General features: G+C 44.3%; 2 protein-coding genes across 2 annotated transcripts in view; one reads left to right on the top strand and one right to left on the bottom strand.

Moving 5' to 3' along the window:
- Positions 1 to 1848: 1848 nt before the first annotated feature.
- RPUSD1 (RNA pseudouridine synthase domain containing 1) lies at positions 1849 to 17253 on the bottom strand. Its single transcript, XM_068117627.2, has 6 exons — positions 16912 to 17253; positions 14732 to 14855; positions 11583 to 11688; positions 4434 to 4535; positions 3082 to 3233; positions 1849 to 2881 (listed from the first exon to the last, which is right to left on the bottom strand). The coding sequence occupies exons 1-6, from the start codon at positions 17178 to 17180 to the stop codon at positions 2582 to 2584; spliced, it is 1053 nt and encodes a 350-aa protein (XP_067973728.2). The 5' UTR covers positions 17181 to 17253; the 3' UTR covers positions 1849 to 2581.
- A 478-nt stretch (positions 17254 to 17731) lies between these two features.
- The window catches only part of CHTF18 (chromosome transmission fidelity factor 18), a 35465-nt gene continuing 29403 nt past the window's right edge, over positions 17732 to 23793 (top strand). Inside the window, exons 1-3 of the mRNA XM_068117637.2 lie at positions 17732 to 17786; positions 19401 to 19484; positions 19927 to 20091. Coding sequence (XP_067973738.2) covers positions 17741 to 17786; positions 19401 to 19484; positions 19927 to 20091 — 295 coding nt within the window. The 5' untranslated portion in view covers positions 17732 to 17740. The remainder of the gene's footprint in view (positions 17787 to 19400; positions 19485 to 19926; positions 20092 to 23793) is intronic.

Raw genomic sequence — 23793 nt, 5'->3', positions numbered from 1 at the left:
GCATGGGTAAATTTTTCCTCCTTCCCTTCCCCGCTCCCCCAAAACAGGGTAGCCTGTCAAAGCCCCCCCCCCCCTCCAAAATATGTATATGTAGTATATCTTTCCCCTCCCTATCCCACCCCCCCTCACCCCCTTCCACTCCCTTCCTCAACCCTCCCTCTGCAGCCTCCTCCCCTCACCCGGCAAGGCCGGGTACTCCTGCTCGTATTTTATAAACACGAGCGCCGAATGCAGAACCCATGGAGTTTCATTGCACATTCCGAACTCGAAGGCAATCAAAAGTTACTCTTCATCATTTAATAAGTACGTGCTTTGCCAACGCACGATTACATTTCAAATATTCAAGCACAAAATAAACCAGAACGGCAATCGTAGAGCGCATAGTCTCGCCTCGCGCAATCATTCTGAACAAAAATACCATCGTTAACTGAACACGCTACTATTATGGTCCATATACCCGTATCATCCCTGCACACCATACTAAGTAACATAATTTCTTGGCATGGGTTATGCACATCAAAAATCAGATGTATCAAGTCCATTTTTTTGGATAAATTTCAATTCCACCAATTATGGCAGGGATACCACTTCACTGATGACATCATTGTTATCACAAAAGATACTCTATGGGGAGTTGACATATACCAAGTTTCAATTTTTTTTTTGTTCAGCTGTTTCGGAGGAAACGTCCAATTTTTTTCCCCTTTAATCCAACAAAGCTGCCATACGGTGAGTCCTGTCCTGTCACTCAAACCTGTCACTCAGTCCGAGTCCTGTCACTCAAACGGTGAGTCCGTCCTGAGGACAAACCTGACATCAGGGTTAGCAATGAAATATTCTCCATGGGCAGTCCCTCTTGTGTTTAAAGTTTTGCATTGATCAGACAAGCGGTTGCAGAGAAAACCATTTTTAAAGGGAAAATATATGTGGACACGGACACACAGGTCCATTCCAATAATCTTGCATCCCCTTCGCGGAGAGACAAATATGTAATTACATTCACGGGTTTAAGGAGAGAAACGGACATTTTAAATATATATCAATTTGTAATTTTCTCTTGGCTAATGGTGTGTGAAAGCACAATCTGGTTGGTTTATGAGAAAAGGTAAAGGTTGCAGAGTTTGGAAAAATAAATAAATCATTCAACACTCAGTCCGATTTGTTTCTTTGTTCGAGTCACTGACAATGAAGGACGGCAGAATGCTGGCCCATCTGGAGTCGACAGAGAAGAGAAACTTGGCGTGAACCATCAGAGACCCCACGGCAGGGAAGGTTTTGATGGACCAAGAGAAAAATTTGAAACCAACGAGTGCATCAGGCGTTGTTCACGCTGAATTTCAAACAATCAGCCAACGAGGCAAGAAGGAGGGCCTATGCCTTCATCCCCTGTTACTTAATGCGAAGTACACCAACTGCTTTAAAACTGTGCCAAGTCCGCGAGTGCAGGATCCCTAGCTCACAGTGGGGAGCGATACTGCCACTGCACACTGTAGGATTGCTTCAAGTAAATAGGACACGGGGAAATAAAGCAGGCAGCCACAGGAAGCGTACTTGCTGGCAATGCCCTCTTCTTCTTCTAAAGTTGCCTCTACGGCCGAACTCGATTGCATTAATCTTCAGCTCCGGTCCTCTCGACCAGGCATCGCTGTGTCGTTCCACCATATCCAGGCGGCCCATATCCTTCTTCAAGTTGTTGATGTGGTTGATGTGGTTGAGAACTGGACTGCCCTGCTTCGGCCTTCCAGGTTTAGGCATTCAGCGTATAAGCAATAAAGCCCTCTGGTGGCACACAATTCCAACATCGTTGCAATTATGGACCCAGTGCCATCTCTCATAGCATTGCCATCATTTAGTCATGAACAGAATTGTTTATTTGTCAGGGTTAAATACGGCAAGGAACACCTTCTTGAACATCACCTAGATTTTTCGAAACAGAGCTCATTGGCCCGTCATCATTTAAAATAGAAGTTAAGAGCGTCCATTTCAGGACAGCGTGCGAGATTCAAACTAAAAATAATGCATAGGCCACGTGTGCAAAAGGAATATGGCTACGAACATGCCAAGGCAAACAACCCAATTATGAGCCACACACGGACCACAGTCAGTTTTTCTGTGGCAATACCAACAACCCTTAGACCAATTTATCCTGTGGTGTGCTACTTCTTGCCATAACAGTGTACGATAAGGATGCCTATTTCGGCAAGGAAATTGATGCATTGCATGTAGGCATGGAGAATAAGCAACATTTCAATCATGCAGTAGGTCTTATTCAACATGGTGTCTCCGAAGAAATATAAGGAGCTACACAACAATAGCATCTGGTTTTTAACGGCAAGGATCCGTGGTCAAAGGTCAAATAAATGCATAGTCAGTCTGTGATGCAAGTTCTTGCTGCGATGTGTCTACCTCTCACCCAGTGACCGTGTTTTCTTTCAGTAGAAAAGCAGGCGAGGGGTTAGTCCAGAGTAAAATATAGCATGGTACAATTGCTCCATAGGAAGTGCCCCGAACCGTGGCAACTGACTCTCCACTTGCACCACCACATGGTCACCTATCTCACTGTCAGAAATATCCAGCTGTATCAATCCAAAGTTGCACATTGTGAGTCAACATTAATAACAGCACATCTATCCATATCCTGTGGAATTTCGGGTTCATTTGGCCATTCCAGGAGCCAATTTACTAGAACGGCTTCTTCTTCCTCTGTCATTTGATGAACCACTTCCATCCCCGCAGTCATGATCTTGTCCTCCGTCTCTGCGTCGTTTTCATGTGGTGTGGGTTTTTGCAACGCAGCCATGGCATCGTTGATGGAACAAACGTCCACCTCGGGGCACCAGCAGGGGTCAACCTCTGGCAGGAAGGGGTCCGTAGATGTTACCTGTCACATTTAATCAAAAATAAATGGCTCGGCATGACCGTTTATTTTTTTCTAAATAACTGAAAAGATCGAAGAATAACTAGAAAAAGGCATTACTGCAAGATCAGCAGAGCTCGGGCCTATTGTGAGAGTGTGTTGCGCCGAGCAATTCATGTGACGTGCACATCGCCAATACTAGCCCACATCACTAAGTGTACAACCTGTATGTCCTCATTAGGCAAAGGCAGGCAGAGGTAGAATGCATGAAGCATCATGCGGTATGGCTGAGTGTCCGAGCGGCCACTGTACGTGAAGTCTCCGACGACGCAATGCCCGGCCGCAGAACAGTGAACCCTCAACTGGTGAGTCCGTCCTGAGGACAAACCACAATTAGTAAAGAAATTTCTGTCATCAAGTATCGAGCCATCAAACTGGCTTCCAAAATATACTTAATCAATGGACAAGAAGAAACCTTGTGAGATTTCAACCGAAAGCCTGCGATGGCCTAAAACCATCACAAATGATAATTAGAACGGCAATCTTCGACGACATGACGTAATAATGTGATTGGAGGTGTATACATCATTATACATACTTGTATCAAGTTTGATTCAAATCCCTTTAGCTGTTCTAAAGTATCACAATTTTTCCTGACTTGACCTTTGACCTTTGATCATTGATGCAGAAATAGAATCAGTTCATCTTTTCATCACAACATATACTTGTACCAAGGTTGGTCAAAATCCCATCATTGGTTCACAAGTTAGCACAGTAAACAATTTTACCTAACTGGACTTCTGACCTTTGACCTCTTGAATCCATAATCCATTCATCAGTTCATCTTTGCATCATTATACATGCTTGTACCAAGTTTGATTTGGTTCCCTTCAGCCGTTCTCAAGTTATTGCGGTAACAAAAACCTATTACAGACTCTGACCTTTGACCTCTCGACTCCAAAATTAAATCAGTTCATCTTTGCATCATTATTTTGTTATTCATACACTCGTTTGTTGCTAGCCGATGAGACGCTTCTAACAGCCGGTGTTATAGGCGGATTAAGCTGAAAATCCCATTACTGGTTCACAAGTTATCGCGGTAACAGGATTGTTACCTAACATGACCTCTGACCTTTGACCTCATGACCCCGAAATCGAATCAGTTCATCGATACCTCATTATACATACCTGCACCAAGTCTGACTTGGATCCCTTCAGCCGTTCTCAAGTTATCATGGTAACGAAAACCTATGACGGACGGAAGGACGGACAACCCAAAGACATAATGCCTCCGGCGACTCGGTCTTCCATAAGATCCAGACTTTTTCTATATGCTAAACATAATGAAAACACTTTAAAGAATTACAAAAAAATTGACGATTTATGTGACCTTGACCTTTTGACAAAATTAATTTGTCATCTCCATATTCTCATTCCTCTTCTTCTTCTTCCTCTTCCTCTTCCTCTTCCTCTTCCTCTACCAGTGGTAAGCTGTTACTCAATTAAAATTTGCCAAAATAAAATGATGTCAAAAAGCATTTCCAAACGGCTTGAGCACGTGAGTGCCACGGGGTACCAGTGATTGGCTGAAGAAGAACCTTCGATGCTGGCTGCCCGTCATAGAAGCCAATCTGTAGGACCGTCAGCCTCGTGAGACACGGCTTGGGATTCTCACAGCCTGTGCACAAAAGGATACGGTATTATACATGTATTTGTGGTGTTAGTTCTTTCAATCCGATGCTCACAAAAATTCCCATAAAACAAATAATAATAATCTTCTTCTTTAACAGCCACAATTATTCCCACTTTATTGTTTGGTTGGCAGGGGGGGGGGGGGCTTGGCCCGAGTCTTTCATGAACAGGCAGGCCAGGCTCAACGCTCTACTGAGGTTAAGGCAGGAATTTGTGAATTGTTCATGGTGCCGGCGATTGCTCGCGTATTCTTTGTGAAGGACACCATGGGACGTTTGACGGAGACCAACTAATGTGGGCACACGGGATGCCCAGTTTAACGTCCACCCGAGGGACGGCACATTGGGCTGGTTTAAAAAAAAATCCTGTTTATCATCACTTTTTTTCAAAAAAGTGGGTAGGGAGGGAGGGTTTGTTTTTTTTTTGTTTTTTTTCAGAGTGAAATTTTAATGGATTATTCAACGCACAATATGTTTTTTTCTGAAATATACTTGATCGGACATACATGATGAATCATGTTATGATTTCTAAACGAGTAAACCTTCGTATGTACGCACTGATACGATTCAAATAAAGAAAATAAAGAAACCTCTGTCACATTGAGTTCTGTTTACTTTTAATATTTGCTGATACATATAACAATGGTAGACCAAAACTTCGGCTTTTAAGAATAATGTCCGGTTGCCATACATGTCAGCAGCTATTGCCATAGCATTCATACATATTTGACGAGAATTCCTCGCCACGAAATATCACTTCATGGTACCGGTACATGCATATTGAGCAGTTTGGTAGACATGGAAGAGGACAAAAACCACATCAAAAGAATGTCTGATTCGCGTTTATACATCTATCTATCAGCAGCTACTGCTATTATAGCACTCATCGATGTATCTATCTATCAGCAGCTACTGCTATTATAGCACTCATAGATGTATCTATCTATCAGCAGCTACTGCTATTATAGCACTCGTACATGTATCTATCTATCAGCAGCTACTGCTATTAATTATAGCACTCATACATGTATCTATCTATCAGCAGCTACTGCTATTATAGCACTCATACATGTATCTATCTATCAGCAGCTACTGCTATTATAGCACTCGTACATGTATCTATCTATCAGCAGCTACTGCTATTATAGCACTCATACATGTATCTATCTATCAGCAGCTACTGCTATTATAGCACTCATACATGTATCTATCTATCAGCAGCTACTGCTATTATAGCACTCGTACATGTATCTATCTATCAGCAGCTACTGCTATTATAGCACTCATACATGTATCTATCTATCAGCAGCTACTGCTATTATAGCACTCGTACATGTATCTATCTATCAGCAGCTACTGCTATTATAGCACTCGTACATGTATCTATATATCAGCAGCTACTGCTATTATAGCACTCATACATGTATCTATCTATCAGCAGCTACTGCTATTATAGCACTCGTACATGTATCTATCTATCAGCAGCTACTGCTATTATAGCACTCATAGATGTATCTATATATCAGCAGCTACTGCTATTATAGCACTCATAGGTGTATCTATATATCAGCAGCTACTGCTATTATAGCACTCATAGATGTATCTATCTATCAGCAGCTACTGCTATTATAGCACTCATAGATGTTTCTATCTATCAGCAGCTACTGCTGTGATAGCACTCATAGATGTATCTATCTATCAGTAGCTACTGCTGCTATTATAGCACTCATAGATGTATCTATCAATCAGCAGCTACTGCTATTATAGCACTCACAGATGTATCTATCTATCAGCAGCTACTGCTATTACTATTATAGCACTCATAGATGTATCTATCTATCAGCAGCTACTGCTGTGATAGCACTCATAGATGTATCTATCTATCAGCAGCTACTGCTATTATAGCACTCATACATGTATCTATCTATCAGCAGCTACTGCTGTTATAGCACTCATAGATGTTTCTATCCATCAGCAGCTACTGCTATTTTAGCACTCATACATGTATCTATCTATCAGCAGCTACTGCTGTTATAGCACTCATAGATGTTTCTATCCATCAGCAGCTACTGCTATTAAAGCACTCATACATGTATCTATCTGTCAGCAGCTACTGCTATTATAGCACTCATACATGTATCTATCTATCAGCAGCTACTGCTATTATAGCACTCATAGATGTATCGATCTATCAGCAGCTACTGCTATGATAGCACTCATAGATGTATCTATCTATCAGCAGCTACTGCTATGATAGCACTCATAGATGTATCTCTCCATCAGCAGCTACTGCTATTATAGCACTCATAGATGTTTCTATCTATCAGCAGCTACTGCTATGATAGCACTCATAGATGTATCTATCTATCAGCAGCTACTGCTATGATAGCACTCATAGATGTATCTATCTATCAGCAGCTACTGCTATTATAGCACTCATAGATGTATCTATCTATCAGCAGCTACTGCTATTATAGTACTCATAGATGTATCTATATATCAGCAGCTCCTGCTATGATAGCACTCATAGATGTATCTATCTATCAGCAGCTACTGCTATTATAGCACTCATAGATGTATCTATCTATCAGCAGCTACTGCTATTATAGCACTCATAGATGTATCTATCTATCAGCAGCTACTGCTATTATAGCACTCATAGATGTATCTATCTATCAGCAGCTACTGCTATGATAGCACTCATAGATGTATCTATCTATCAGCAGCTACTGCTATTATAGCACTCATAGATGTATCTATCTATCAGCAGCTACTGCTATTATAGCACTCATAGATGTATCTATCTATCAGCAGCTACTGCTATTATAGCACTCATACATGTATCTATCTATCAGCAGCTACTGCTATGATAGCACTCATAGATGTATCTATCTATCAGCAGCTACTGCTATTATAGCACTCATAGATGTATCTATCTATCAGCAGCTACTGCTATTATAGCACTCATAGATGTATCTATCTATCAGCAGCTACTGCTATTATAGCACTCATAAATGTATCTATCTATCTATCAGCAGCTACTGCTATTATAGCACTCATAGATGTATCTATCTATCAGCAGCTACTGCTATTATAGCACTCATAGATGTATCTATCTATCAGCAGCTACTGCTATTATAGCACTCATAGATGTATCTATCTATCAGCAGCTACTGCTATGATAGCACTCATAGATGTATCTATATATCAGCAGCTACTGCTATTATAGCACTCATAGATGTTTCTATCCATCAGCAGCTACTGCTATTATAGCACTCAGAGATGTATCTATCTATCAGCAGCTACTGCTATGATAGCACTCATAGATGTATCTATCTATCAGCAGCTACTGCTATTATAGCACTCATACATGTATCTATCTATCAGCAGCTACTGCTATTATAGCACTCACACATGTATCTATCTATCAGCAGCTACTGCTATTATAGCACTCACACATGTATCTATCTATCAGCAGCTACTGCTATTATAGCACTCACACATGTATCTATCTGTCAGCAGCTACTGCTATTATAGCACTCGTAGATGTATCTATATATCAGCAGCTACTGCTATTATAGCACTCATACATGTATCTATCTATCAGCAGCTACTGCTATTATAGCACTCATACATGTATCTATCTATCAGCAGCTACTGCTATTATAGCACTCATACATGTATCTATCTATCAGCAGCTACTGCTATTATAGCACTCACACATGTATCTATCTATCAGCAGCTACTGCTATTATAGCACTCATACATGTATCTATCTATCAGCAGCTACTGCTATTATAGCACTCATACATGTATCTATCTATCAGCAGCTACTGCTATTATAGCACTCATACATGTATCTATCTATCAGCAGCTACTGCTATTATAGCACTCATAGATGTATCTATCTATCAGCAGCTACTGCTATTATAGCACTCATAGATGTATCTATCTATCAGCAGCTACTGCTATTATAGCACTCATAGATGTATCTATCTATCAGCAGCTACTGCTATTATAGCACTCATACATGTATCTATCTATCAGCAGCTACTGCTATTATAGCACTCATAGATGTATCTATCTATCAGCAGCTACTGCTGCAATTATAGCACTCATAGATGTATCTATCTATCAGCAGCTACTGCTATTATAGCACTCATAGATGTATCTATCTATCAGCAGCTTCTGCTATTATAGCACTCATAGATGTATCTATCTATCAGCAGCTACTGCTATTATAGCACTCATCCATGTATCTATCTATCAGCAGCTACTGCTATTATAGCACTCATAGATGTATCTATCTATCAGCAGCTACTGCTATTATAGCACTCGTAGATGTTTCTATCTATCAGCAGCTACTGCTATTATAGCACTCATAGATGTATCTGTCTATCAGCAGCTACTGCTATTATAGCACTCACACATGTATCTGTCTATCAGCAGCTACTGCTATTATAGCACTCACACATGTATCTGTCTATCAGCAGCTACTGCTATTATAGCACTCATAGATGTATCTATCTATCAGCAGCTACTGCTGCTATTATAGCACTCACACATGTATCTGTCTATCAGCAGCTACTGCTATTATAGCACTCGTAGATGTATCTATCTATCAGCAGCTACTGCTATTATAGCACTCATAGATGTTTCTCTCCATCAGCAGCTACTGCTATTATAGCACTCACACATGTATCTGTCTATCAGCAGCTACTGCTATTATAGCACTCACACATGTATCTGTCTATCAGCAGCTACTGCTATTATAGCACTCATAGATGTATCTATCTATCAGCAGCTACTGCTATTATAGCACTCATACATGTATCTATATATCAGCAGCTACTGCTATTATAGCACTCATACATGTATCTATCTATCAGCAGCTACTGCTATTATAGCACTCATAGATGTATCTATCTATCAGCAGCTTCTGCTATTATAGCACTCATAGATGTATCTATCTATCAGCAGCTACTGCTATTATAGCACTCATCCATGTATCTATCTATCAGCAGCTACTGCTATGATAGCACTCATACATGTATCTATCTATCAGCAGCTACTGCTATGATAGCACTCATACATGTATCTATCTATCAGCAGCTACTGCTATTATAGCACTCATAGATGTATCTATCTATCAGCAGCTACTGCTATTATAGCACTCGTAGATGTATCTATCTATCAGCAGCTACTGCTATTATAGCACTCATAGATGTATCTATCTATCAGCAGCTACTGCTATTATAGCACTCATACATGTATCTATCTATCAGCAGCTACTGCTATTATAGCACTCATACATGTATCTATCTATCAGCAGCTACTGCTATTATAGCACTCACACATGTATCTATCTATCAGCAGCTACTGCTATTATAGCACTCACACATGTATCTATCTATCAGCAGCTACTGCTATTATAGCACTCACACATGTATCTATCTGTCAGCAGCTACTGCTATTATAGCACTCGTAGATGTATCTATATATCAGCAGCTACTGCTATTATAGCACTCATACATGTATCTATCTATCAGCAGCTACTGCTATTATAGCACTCATACATGTATCTATCTATCAGCAGCTACTGCTATTATAGCACTCATACATGTATCTATCTATCAGCAGCTACTGCTATTATAGCACTCACACATGTATCTATCTATCAGCAGCTACTGCTATTATAGCACTCATACATGTATCTATCTATCAGCAGCTACTGCTATTATAGCACTCATAGATGTATCTATCTATCAGCAGCTACTGCTATGATAGCACTCATACATGTATCTATCTATCAGCAGCTACTGCTATTATAGCACTCATAGATGTATCTATCTATCAGCAGCTACTGCTATTATAGCACTCATAGATGTATCTATCTATCAGCAGCTACTGCTATTATAGCACTCATAGATGTATCTATCTATCAGCAGCTACTGCTATTATAGCACTCATAGATGTATCTATCTATCAGCAGCTACTGCTATTATAGCACTCATAGATGTATCTATCTATCAGCAGCTACTGCTATTATAGCACTCATAGATGTATCTATCTATCAGTAGCTACTGCTGCTATTATAGCACTCATAGATGTATCTATCTATCAGCAGCTACTGCTATTATAGCACTCATAGATGTATCTATCTATCAGCAGCTACTGCTATTATAGCACTCATAGATGTATCTATCTATCAGCAGCTACTGCTATTATAGCACTCATAGATGTATCTATCTATCAGCAGCTACTGCTATTATAGCACTCATAGATGTATCTATCTATCAGCAGCTACTGCTATTATAGCTCTCATAGATGTATCTATCTATCAGCAGCTACTGCTATTATAGCTCTCATAGATGTATCTATCTATCAGCAGCTACTGCTATTATAGCACTCATAGATGTATCTATCTATCAGCAGATACTGATATTATAGCACTCATAGATGTATCTATCTATCAGCAGCTACTGCTATTATAGCACTCATAGATGTATCTATCTATCAGCAGCTACTGCTATTATAGCACTCATAGATGTATCTATCTATCAGCAGCTACTGCTGTTATAGCTCTCATAGATGTATCTATCTATCAGCAGCTACTGCTATTATAGCACTCACACATGTTGAGTCGAGTTCAACACCAAGAGAATGTTGGTTCCCGTTTATTCAAGACGTTCCATGAGCGGGAACGGATTTTACTGACTTCGCGAGCAGAAAAAAAGAAGAAGATTTTTTAGGGGCGGACGACTTTCATGGGGCGGGCGGCGATGATAAACAGGATTTTTTTTAACCAGCCTTGATGAATCACCCTGCCCATGGGGAAACAGACCTAATGTCGGCCAAAATGTTTGAACCAAAACTATCATTAGTGTAAGTGTAATGCGGATTACGGCCCCCGATATGCAATTCCATGGCCCAAAGTTTTGTGAACGATCCCACTTCGTCCAGAATGAGTAAACACTCCCTTTCCACAACGGAATCACACGGACAATTTCCCCGCAGTTCATTCGTTTCCTCACCTGGTGCTCCCACTCCCTCCACACACATCAACCCTTCCGTGCTGCCAGCAGGTCGGTTGCCAATTGCTTGGTCCAGAATCAAATCGTCCTCAACACGACCCCTGACCTGCAAGCGAAAGTTCAGCAAAAACGAATCAGATCATGTAAAGCAGTCACAAGGAGGAACACGTTAATTTTGTTACTATTCAACCACAAACTCGTGACCATCTTGTAACAGTCACAATGAGGAACACGTTCATTTTGTGACGATTCAACCACAAACGTGTACTCGTGACCATCTTGTAACAGTCACAATGAGGAACACGTTCATTTTGTGACTATTCAACCACAAACGTGTACTCGTGACCATCTTGTAACAGTCACAATGAGGAACACGTTCATTTTGTGACTATTCAACCACAAACGTGTACTCGTGACCATCTTGTAACAGTCACGAGGAACACGTTCATTTTGTGACGATTCAACCACAAACGTGTGCTCGTGACCATCTTGTAACAGTCACAATGAGGAACACGTTCATTTTGTGACGATTCAACCACAAACTCGTGACCATCTTGTATTGTCGACCTGCCCTGAGCAAGTCTGAGCGTTAGTGTTCCCTCTTCATGCGCACGCAGCACAAAGCTCCATCATTGGCTGAGGGCACCGCGGTGCCGCTAATGCAGTGCCCCCTGCCGGTTCGGGCAGGAATTTGTCGTTTGTTCAGGGTGCTGACGGCGATAGCTCACCTACTCTTCGAGAAGGACACCGTGGATCTTTAACGTCCATCCGAGGTACGGCACATACATCGATGAATCACTCTGCCTGTGAAACACCAGGATGGCAGTTTATAGCTGGGTCGGGATTCAAACCTCGGCTAGACAACTCAGAGGCGAGTGCATGTGCCTCCAGGGCTTTAGGTCAACCGGGCAGCCGGGATTGATCACCTGATCAACACTTGGTTCCATAACACGACCACCACACTACACGGGGATGTTGCCCCGCGATCAGTACGTCGCTGTATAACCGCCAAGTCACCTCGCTCTCCCATTCGCCTACATTTTGTATTCAAAGTACAACTATAAATAATCAAAAGTACAACCAGAAACAGGTTTTCCAAGCCCAATGACGTCAATCACGTGAACTTCCGGATAAAAACAAATAAATAATTTACGAGTTCCCTTGCAAGGCATTTCAATGCAGGCGGTCGTTGGGTCCATCAAGCCCGTGCAGTGGTTGCCAACCTATGGTTGTTTGTACGTACTCTATCCTTTTCAAATGCTGAGCGCCAAGCAAGGAAGCAGCACGGTCAGGGTTCCAACCACCGACCTTCCCAGATTCAGAGCGGACGTTCTCACCATTATAACACCGAGTCTGGTTTTAAGAGAGTGTAGCGGTTACCTTATTCGCATGCCGCGGTTAACTTTTATTCGCATGTCGCGGTTAACATACTCGCATGTCGCGGTTAACTTATTCGCATGTCGCGGTTAACTTACTCGCATGTCGAGGTTAACTTATTCGCATGTCGCGGTTAACTTACTCACATGTCGCGGTTAACTTATTCGCATGTCGCGGTTAACTTATTCGCATGTGACGGTTACCTTATGTTTGGTCATAATCCACGTGCACGGGCCTGTGGGGCTTTTGGTTGTGTGGAAGTGACGCACGCGCGGTTGTGGGAGCCATGCCCTCCGAAGAGGGTTTTGGCTTTATAAAAGCTGTACCACTTCCGTTCGCGTAGAGTGTGCTGGAGATTTCTGTACGAATAAACGAGCTTCGAACCCTACGAAATGGCCTCGTCTTCTCGCCTTCCGCAACTCCTAAACTGGTGACCCCGGCTGCCCCCGAACGGATTCGGGGGCTGCAAACGAACACGGCAAGCGCGCCCTGGCCAGGGAAGCCACCTAAACTGGTGACCCCGGCTTCTCCCGAACGGATGCGGGCGCGGTTTCGAACGCAGTTTCGATCGAACTGCCGGAGTTTCGGAAACGACGAGCGGCCATGTGGTTCGCGCACCGCGCTCGGCTCCTCCTCTACGACCAGAGGGGCGAGCCTGCTCCAGGACCCTCCGAAACAACGCAGTTACGAGATGTGGGTGGAACTGCTGCTCATCTCTTGCGCGCGCACTGAGGTTGGCGGCACGGCTGCTTCGTTACCTTCGTGGGCGCTGCTGCTCCGTTACCTTCGCGCACACCGACGTTGGCGGCATGGCTGCTTCGTTACCTTCGCGCAACTACACTCTACAACTACAGCTACAGCTCGCGTGTAGAAAGCTGCAACTCGCGCAACTACTTCTCCGACTCTGCAACCTCGGCAGCCTACCCTGAGGCCTTGCCCAGCCCCTCGGTTGGCTCAACCTCTTTTCGCGTGCACCAAAGCCGAGCACTGCTCGAGCCTTCTCGGCACTGCCGAGCGCATCCGTGACCGGCAACCTCGGGAGGCCCGCGAGGAACCTCGGCGGCCTCCCCCGAGGCCTTGACCAGCCCCTCGGGGTCGGCTCAACCCCACGGCGGCGTTTTTTCACGCGTACCGAGGCCGAGCACTGCTCGAGCCTTCTCGGCATTGCCGAGCGTGCCTGCGAACTACGTACATGCCCGTGGAGTGCATTCTGGGGGGGGGGGGGGGGGCGCATGTAGCGGTTACCTTATTCGCATGTCGCGTTTAACTTATTCGCATGTCGCGGTTAACTTATTCGCATGTGACGGTTACCTTATGTTTGGTCATAATCCACATGCACGGGCCTGTGGGGCTTTTGGTTGTGTGGAAGTGACGCACGCGCGGTTGTGGGAGCCACGCCCTCCGAAGAGGGTTTTGGCTTTATAAAAGCTGTACCACTTCCGTTCGCGTAGAGTGTGCTGGAGATTTCTGTACGAATAAACGAGCTTCGAACCCTACGAAATGGCCTCGTCTTCTCGCCTTCCGCAACTCCTGAAAGAGTTTCCTTACAAGGAACTTGGAGCCCCCACAATACACTATGGACTCAGGTTTGTTGTCATCGGCCTGATCTGTGACAAATACCCCCACGCTCACCTTCAACCCTCCATCCAAAAAACGTGGTTGGGAATGAAGTAACGCTCGCATTGTATCGAAAGAAATTAAATGTCAAACTATTGCTGAGCAGCAGCGGGAGGTTCTCGAGTACGCATGTGAAATGTGGTGCAACCATGTACCAATGCAAGGTAGGCCTTGGTGGCAAGACGTTCTTTGAAGCATCGGAATGCCGCTGCAGCGCTCCTGCGACTAAGCGCCACGCAGAGGACACCACTGGTAGAGAAGTCCAGCTGGTGGCACAACCTGGGTTAAGAAGGCAAAGAATCCACAAGTCTTTCAACAAAATTGGGAGAGGCCGGGTTAAAGGGAGGAGAGTGGAGGATTAAAGTGAGGAGAAGGGTAAAAGGGAGAGGGAGGGTTAAAATGGAGTGGGAGGATCAGGTTTAAAAGGGAGGGGGAGAGAGGATTAAAATGGAGTGGGCAGATCAGGTTTAAAAGGGAGGGGAGAGTGAGGGTTAAAATGGAGTGGGAGGATCAGGTTTAAAAAGGAGGAGAGAGTGAAGGTTAAAATACAGTGGGAGGATCAGGTTTAAAAGGGAGAAGGGGAGTGAGGCTTAAAATGGAGGAGAAGGATAAGGTTTAAAAGGGAGGGGAGAGTGAGGGTTAAAATGGAGTGGGAGGATCAGGTTTAAAAGGGAGGGGGAGAGTGAGGGTTAAAATGGAGTGGGAGGATCAGGTTTAAAAGGGAGGGGGGGGAGTGAGGGTTAAAATGGAGGGGGAGGATAAGGTTTAAAAGGGAGGGGAGAGTGAGGGTTAAAATGGAGTGGGAGGATCAGGTTTAAAAGGGAGGGGGAGAGTGAGGGTTAAAATGGAGTGGGAGGCTCAGGTTTAAAAGGGAGGGGGAGAGTGAGGGTTAAAATGGAGTGGGAGGATCAGGTTTAAAAGGGAGGGGAGAGTGAGGGTTAAAATGGAGTGGGAGGATCAGGTTTAAAAGGGAGGGGGGGTGAGGGTTAAAATGGAGTGGGAGGATCAGGTTTAAAAGGGAGGGGGAGAGTGAGGGTTAAAATGGAGTGGGAGGTTCAGGTTTAAAAGGGAGGAGGCGAGTGAGGGTTAAAATGGAATGGGCAGATCAGGTTTAAAAGGGAGGAGGAAAGTGAGGGTTAAAATACAGTGGGAGGATCAGCTTTAAAAGGGAGGGGAGAGTGAGGGTTAAAATGGAGGAGGAGGCTAAGGTTTAAAAGGGAGGGGAGAGTGAGGATTAAAATGGAGTGGGAGGATCAGGTTTAAAAGGGAGGGGAGAGTGAGGGTTAAAATGGAGTGGGAGAATCAGGTTGAAAAGGGAGGGGGAGAGTGAGGGTTAAAATGGAGTGGGAGGTTCAGGTTTAAAAGGGAGGGGAGAGTGAGGGTTAAAATGGAGTGGGAGGATCAGGTTTAAAAGGGAGGAGGGGAGTGAGGGTTAAAATGGAGGAGGAGGCTAAGGTTTAAAAGGGAGGGGAGAGTGAGGGTTAAAATGGAGTGGGAGGATCAGGTTTAAAAGGGAGGGGGAGAGTGAGGGTTAAAATGGAGTGGGAGGATCAGGTTTAAAAGGGAGGGGAGAGAGGGTTAAAATGGAGTGGGAGGATCAGGTTTAAAAGGGAGGGGGAGAGTGAGGGTTAAAATGGAGTGGGAGGCTCAGGTTTAAAAGGGAGGGGGGAGTGAGGGTTAAAATGGAGGAGGAGGAGGATAAGGTTTAAAAGGGAGGGGGAGAGAGGGTTAAAATGGAGTGGGAGGATCAGGTTTAAAAGGGAGGAGGGGAGTGAGGGTTAAAATGGAGTGGGAGGATCAGGTTTAAAAGGGAGGAGGCGAGTGAGGGTTAAAATGGAATGGGCAGATCAGGTTTAAAAGGGAGGGGGAGAGTGAGGGTTAAAATACAGTGGGAGGATCAGGTTTAAAAGGGAGGGGAGAGTGAGGGTTAAAATGGAGGAGGCGGCTAAGGTTTAAAAGGGAGGGGAGAGTGAGGGTTAAAATGGAGTGGGAGGATCAGGTTTAAAAGGGAGGGGAGAGTGAGGGTTAAAATGGAGTGGGAGGATCAGGTTTAAAAGGGAGGGGAGAGTGGTGAGGGTTAAAATGGAGTGGGAGGATCAGGTTTAAAAGGGAGGGGGAGAGTGAGGGTTAAAATGGAGTGGGAGGATCAGGTTTAAAAGGGAGGGGAGAGTGGTGAGGGTTAAAATGGAGTGGGAGGATGAGGTTTAAAAGGGAGGGGAGAGTGAGGGTTAAAATGGAGTGGGAGGATCAGGTTTAAAAGGGAGGATTGAAGGGGAGAGGAGAGGATGGCACGAGGGTTCCCGGGGTATCACAGATAATGTCTCTGAAGACGAACCTGAATCCATGGCGCGTTGTGGGGTCGATAAGGGTGGGAAAACACCTTTGAAGGCGCTGCTGGATCGTGAGCGTTTTCTCTGGGGTTGTACAAATGTCCTTAGCAGAAGACGTGGGGGAAATAACGTTGGAAGACACGGAGTCGATGAGAACATCCCAAGGCTTGCAAAGCACCAGGAAATCGCCGCTGTGGTAAAGCACGTTCAGAGGTTCATGAAGCGGCAAATCCAGATGATCAGTGTCACTGTCACACGTTTCCACAGGAAGCATCTCCTCCAATCATTAATATCGGATTGACTGTACAACTACAACCTGTTCATAAATAATTAATCTATGTCAATCCCCGTTAACCTTACATTTTCATAACTAGTGAAAGATAGTAATCAAAAAAAATTCCTCATGACGGAAAGTAAACTCGATAGAGTACGGTATTTAAGTTTAACCTCCGTTTTAAAATGGACCACAATCAAGAAGGCGACGAAAGTGCCACTCGAGCTAACCAAAATACCAGTACACTTCAAGCACTTCACATCACATATCGTCATTAAAAATCATCATCCTTTGGATAACAGAACCACAAAACTCCTGTTTTTAAGTTAGCGTTCAGGATGCCAAAGGGTTTTCCGTTTCGCAGCAAATTTCATCAGGAAACACAATTCTGCGTTTCTCCTGGTTTCTCCCATGATCCTTCGCGCACAGTTCTCCCGCGAATTTTGTTTCCAACATGACGCCGCTCATTGGAGAACGAACAGAAGTGTGATAACCTGTAACATTTGAACTGGCATCTCAAAGGTGAATGCGGATGTGAAGAGTCTCGCGGAACTGTTTTCATGTTATTTGTGCCACCACAGTTTATCTACTCGTCTCCGAGCTCTGGTAGTATTTTAATGGCGAATTCAGTACTTCTTGTATTCCTGTAAAGAAGCTCTGGTAATAGCGAATTAATTAGTTCTTAAGTGTTTCTCCAATTGTGATCTCAACGGTTTTTATATTTGATTTATTTGTCTTACAGGAGACTTTATCTTGGTATAAGTTTTGGTGAATAACGGTGGAAGTAAATTCGGGTTTATCAAAAGATCGGGCATGTCATAAATTAACGAGACCGGGCAGCAACAGGCGTGGGAGATGGGTCCAGCCCGACACCCCCACTCCAGCCCGACACCCCCACTCCAGCCCTTTCCACACCCACCCATGCCCACCCACACCGGGCCCACCCTGACCCACCCCTCCACCACACCCAGCCCACCCTGACCCACCCCTCCATCACACCCAGCCCACACCCCACTCAGTCCACTGCACCTCACCAAAACCCCACTGTCCCCTCACACCCAACCCACCCACCCCTCTCCAACCCACCCACCCCTCTCCAACCCATCCTATCCCACCCCACAAGACCCCACACACGGTACAACAACCCTTCTTCCACCCAGCCTATCCCACCCCACACCTAGCCCAGCCAATCCATGCCCACCCACACCTGGCCCACCCGGACCCACTCCTCCACCACACCCAGCCCACACCCCACTCGGTACACTCCACCTCACCAAAACCCCATTGTCCCGATGTCCCCACACCCCCACACCCAGCCCACCCACCCCTCTCCAACCCATCCTATCCCACCCCACAAGACCCCACACCCGGTACAACAACCCTTCTTCCACCCAGCCTATCCCACCCCACACCTAGCCCAGCCAATCCATGCCCACCCACACCTGGCCCACCCTGAACCACCCCTCCACCACACCCCACTCAGTCCACTCCACCTCACCAAAACCCCACTGTCCCCCCACACCCAACCCACCCACTCCTCTCCAACCCATCCTATCCCACCCCACAAGACCCCACACACGGTACAACAACCTTTCTTCCACCCAGCCTATCCAACCCCACACCTAGCCCAGCCAATCCATGCCCACCCACACCTGGCCCACCCTGACCCACCCCTCCACCACACCCAGCCCACACCCCACTCAGTACACTCCACCTCACCAAAACCCCACTGTCCCCACACCCAGCCCACCCACTCCTCTCCAACCCATCCTATCCCACCCCACAAGACCCCACACCCAGTACAACAACCCTTCTTCCACCCAGCCTATCCCACCCCACACCTAGCCCAGTCAATCCATGCCCACCCACACCTGGCCCACCATGACCCACCCCTCCACCACACCCAGTCCACACCCCACTCAGTACACTCCACCTAACCAAAACCCCACTGTCCCCACACCCAGCCCACCCACCCCTCTCCAACCCATCCTATCCCACCCCACAAGACCCCACACCCGGTCCAACAATCCTTCTTCCACCCAGCCTATCCCACCCCACACCTAGCCTAGCCAATCCATGCCCACCCACACTATCCCCTCCCCTGCACATCCAGCCCCCTGCTGCATAGAGTGAATAATGTATCCAAATTCAACAGTCCCCCCTTACCCTCATACTACCTCAGAGAAACCCTGAACTTGACCCTGTGATAATGTGCCATAGGAGTCATGGACGATTACGAAGAAGTTGAGGATGCTTTCGAAGACAGATACGCAGACGAGCTGGAGGTGCTGCAGGAAATGGAAGGTAAATTGGGTTTCTGTGTTGGGAATTGCTTTGCGTCGTTTTGTCAACACGTGAGTTACGGTACCATCAGTTTTTAACACTCGCTTCACGTCCACCTGCAAATTGTGACAAGTTTGTGTGCCGTGCTGGGTAAACTTGTGACTTTGGACAAAGTTGAATACCTGTGAAAGAACAGGTACACCTGTTCAAGTTCTCGATGTTACCTGTACTTTAGACCCAAGTCAGAAACGTTGAGTTGATCCACGGATTGATTTGAGTCGAGACGCGGATAATTTGAGTAACCGAGTTGAATAAATGCCAAGTGGTCGAAGCCGAAAGATATTTTCTTGCTGCAGAGAATAGTTAAAGCGTCATGATCGAATTGGGAAAGCGTTAGTTACTTCAATGGTGTAAAGTCCACTAAAGGCCTCTTCTTTTGACGGTTTTTCTCTCTTAACCGCAGCAGTGCCAGAAAAGAGACCTTCACCAGTTCGAAAGTTCACCTCTTTTGAGGAAGCGCTTTCATCAGCCGACGGTCCATGCCGAGCAACAATTCCAGGGAATGACAGGAAGACGCCATTTCTGGAGTCGAAAGCTAAGACTCCTCAAGAGAGTGGACAAGAGGATGGTACGTTACTGGTTTTGTGGAAATGTATTCCTACCCGTCGTACTGGCAATGCCTACCTGTGACTTCACTGCGGTTTAATAAAAAGACGGCATTCGGGACTTAACAAACATGTTGCTTGTGCATCTGTGAGTCTCAATAAGGATGTAAAATGAAGTGAAACACGAAAAACAGGATCTTTTATAACATGAAGTTGGTGGTGGTCTTGTTGCTGCTGTTGTGATGGCTGTAGTTGTTGCTGCTTGTGTGCTCCTTCTATTATATATATATATATATATATATATATATATATATATATATATATATATATATATATATATATAAATAAATATTATTCTACAATAATAATAATAATAATTATTATTATTATTATTATTATATTATTATTCTTAAAGGCTAAAAATGGTGGAAGAAGAAATGTGGGCGAGGGGGTTAACAAGGAGAGATGCAGAAAATAGGGCAAAATGGAGAAGATTGTCATGGGGACCGCAAGGCTAACCCCCCCCCCCCCCCCCCCCCGCCTCCCCGCTCTAGCAGGGAAAATGGCCTTAAAATGCATGTTGTTGTTGTTGTTGTTGTTGTTGTTGTCGTTGTATTATTATTAAATGTATTTATATATTTTTTTTTTTGTGTGTTTTTTAATATATATATATATATATTTCTTTCTTTTTTTAAAATATTGTTATTTATAAGCCTGGTGTTGGCTTAGCGGTTAGGGTGCCGGCTTGGGATCCTAGGATCCTGAGTTCGAATCCCGGTCGATCGCTGAATTAACGCCAGGGGGGTTGACTCAGCCTGTCATCCTTCAGAGGTCGGCAAATTGAGTACCAGCTTGCTGGGATGAATGATCCCGGTGTGTACCCCGACTTAGAATAGGTACACCGTATCCCTGTGCATCATAAGAGGCGACTAACGGTTGGCATCAGGAAGGGCATCCGGCCATAAAACATTGCCTCAAACAGGGAACCATGATTGTCATGGGGCCCGCAAGGCTAACCCCCGCTCCAGCAGGGAAAAATGGCCTTAAAACGATCATTCATTCATTCATTCATATATTGTTATTTATATTGATTTTTTTCATTTTCTTTTATTATTATTTTATATTTTATTTTATTTCATTTCATTTATATTTTATTTATATTATTATTTATATTTATTATTGATTTATTATTATTATTATTATTAAATATATGCTGTCATATACATTACCAGTCAAAAGTTTAGGTACTTTACTGGTATACTTAACACTTAAAAGTGTACTTAAACTTTTGACTGGTGGTGTATATTTGTATATATTAATATTATATATACTATTATTTCTATATAATTTCCAGAGGACCTGGGTTCGATTCCTGGTCTGGGAATGTAATTTTCCCACATATATCAATTTAATTATTTAATCCTGTTCGTTAATCTCATTACTTCACTACGCCCCCAGTGGTGTTTATAATAGAGGACATGGATTTGTCCCCTCCCATTGGAGGAAGACCAATGGGAGACCCTCCCATCTACTTTCTCAACAATCCTCTCCAAGAAGTTCTGTCGCTCAAGATTTTGGGTCTCACTATCTGCCATGATCTTTCTTGGGAAAACCACATTTCCAAGCTGGCCTCCAAAGCCAGTCGCCGACTGGGCATCCTCCGTCGTGCGAAGTCCTTCCTCGGCACACCTGAGCTCCTCACCACATACAAGGCTTTCATCCGCAGCTCAATGGAATACTGTTCTCCCCTATGGGCCGGTGCTCCTGCCTCACACCTAGCTCGGCTTCACGCTGTTGAAACCAAAGCTTTCAGAATTATTGGAATCTCCCGCGATGAAGCTATCTCTGAGGGCCTTTCACTCACTCACCGCAGGCAGGTAGGTGGTCTTTCTGTCTTCTACCGACTCCTCTCCGGCCTTGCACCCCCAGCTCTCTCTGTGCTCTGTCCCCCAAATATTCCTACAGGTCGCACAAGATCTGCCAGCAACCCTCTGATGGTTAAACTGCCGAAATCTCGGCTCTCTGCTCACCTTCACTCTTTCATTCCTCTTTTCTCCCGCCTCTGGAACAAACTCCCTCACTCCCTTCAATCCCACTCCTCCCTCCAGGTCTTTAAAACAGCTGTTCACCACCATCTCTTATCTTCCCCCATCCAAAACCTTGATCTTTTCTACCCCCGCTAATTCACCCCAGATCCACCTTGTTTGAAATTCCAACTTCTTTCCTGGAAGTCCTGGCAGTGTCCATATGTTTTATACCTCTCCCACCGCCCCCTTGCCACCCCCCCCCCCCCCCCCCCCAAAGCCCTCGCCCTCTCTCAGATCTCTCGATCTCTCGATGTCTCCATGTCTCTCGGTCCCTGCTCTCAAATGTTGTGTTTGTGTCCTTCCCCCTCTCTCCCCATCTTGTCTACCGCTCCCTATGTTATATGTTTTATGTGTCGGTTTGTCTTTCTGTGTGATTAATGTTCGCTCTTTCACGAGCCTCGATGTTGTATACAAAAAAAAAAAAAAAAAAAAAAAAAAAGACCCTTTCGTGGTCAGGCCGTTAGTGCTCCTATGGTTGGCAGCGAGTGCCATTGAAGCATTGACAGAAAGAGAGTGGCAACCATATGTGTGGGAAAATTCCATGCTCAGTCAGTCGCCCAGATAGCTCAGATGGCAGAGCACTGGTCATGGTTTTCCAGGGGACCTGGGTTCGATTCCTGGTCTGGGCATGTAATTTTCCCACATATATCGATTTAATATACTATTATATTTATATATATGTATATATATATATATATTTTTTTTTTCTTGCTTCGAGACGCACTGTAATTACTCATGTATAAGCCGCACCTTTCCCCCCAGAAATATCTTATTAAAATTTGGGATGCGTATTAAGAACTAAAAGTGAAAGCTCTGTTCCTCCAGATTTCTCGCACCGACACAAGACCGACCTTCGTCACCGGGTGCCGCCATCTTTAGAATGCAGTGCATTGTGGGATATCTTATGCTGCATTTCAACGTATATTGTTTTGTTCTGGATAACAATTATTCCAATAGAATAATTTAAATTGTTCAGTTATAATAGATTCGGTTCTTTTTTTAATTTTGTAAAATATATACACCGCCAGAGCAGCAAAATAATCTTTGGGACGAGCCCAGTGCGTTGCAACACAAAATACTGCTTGAGAATTACCTTGAGCCAATGACTTGCTAAAGATTTGAGAGTTACTAACGAGCTCTTACTGTGCTAATCTGATAGATGTCGCATGTCACTCGGTAAGAGTGTTTCGCTACATTCAACATGGGACATCGTTCATTATATTATGTTTTATATGATTTGGAAGTCTTACGTTTACTGAATTAAACACCATACAAGTACACATACATTCAAAGTACACCGCCCCATGCCAAATAATTAAATATGCTGCAGCGCGGCATTGCCGGGGCGCCTCCGGCGCCCGGCAATACCGCAGTGCAGCTCATTGAGGCTGCATTGGGAGGGAGAGGTGTACACTAATTGATTGATTAATTGTATAATTAAAATCAATAAAAGATTATCACAAAATATTTTCATAATCAATTGGCTAATTGCATAACTAAACCACCAGTGCTTCATCCGAAGATGTATCTTTTAGAAATTTAATTAAATAAGTCATTTATAAAAAATTTAATAATTAATTGATTACTCAATAAATAATTAATCGATTAATCAATAAATTAATTAATAGATGAAATGAT

The sequence above is a fragment of the Myxine glutinosa genome, chromosome 5 (genome assembly GCF_964187855.1).
Source record: "Myxine glutinosa chromosome 5, kmMyxGlut1.1, whole genome shotgun sequence".
NCBI lineage: Eukaryota > Metazoa > Chordata > Myxini > Myxiniformes > Myxinidae > Myxine > Myxine glutinosa.
The sequence above is the reverse complement of the archived record's forward strand: the minus strand, read 5'-3'. Positions and strand labels throughout refer to the sequence as shown.

Coding starts and splice junctions, on each gene's coding strand:
- RPUSD1 (XM_068117627.2), bottom strand. CDS start 17,180: ATGCTTCCTGTGGAAACGTGTGACAGTGACACTGATCATCTGGATTTG. Junction 11,689..14,731: donor CCAAGGCCTACCTTGCATTG/GTACATGGTTGC, acceptor TTTCGCTTGCAG/GTCAGGGGTCGTGTTGAGGA. Junction 3,234..4,433: donor TCTTCTTCAGCCAATCACTG/GTACCCCGTGGC, acceptor GTTTGTCCTCAG/GACGGACTCACCAGTTGAGG.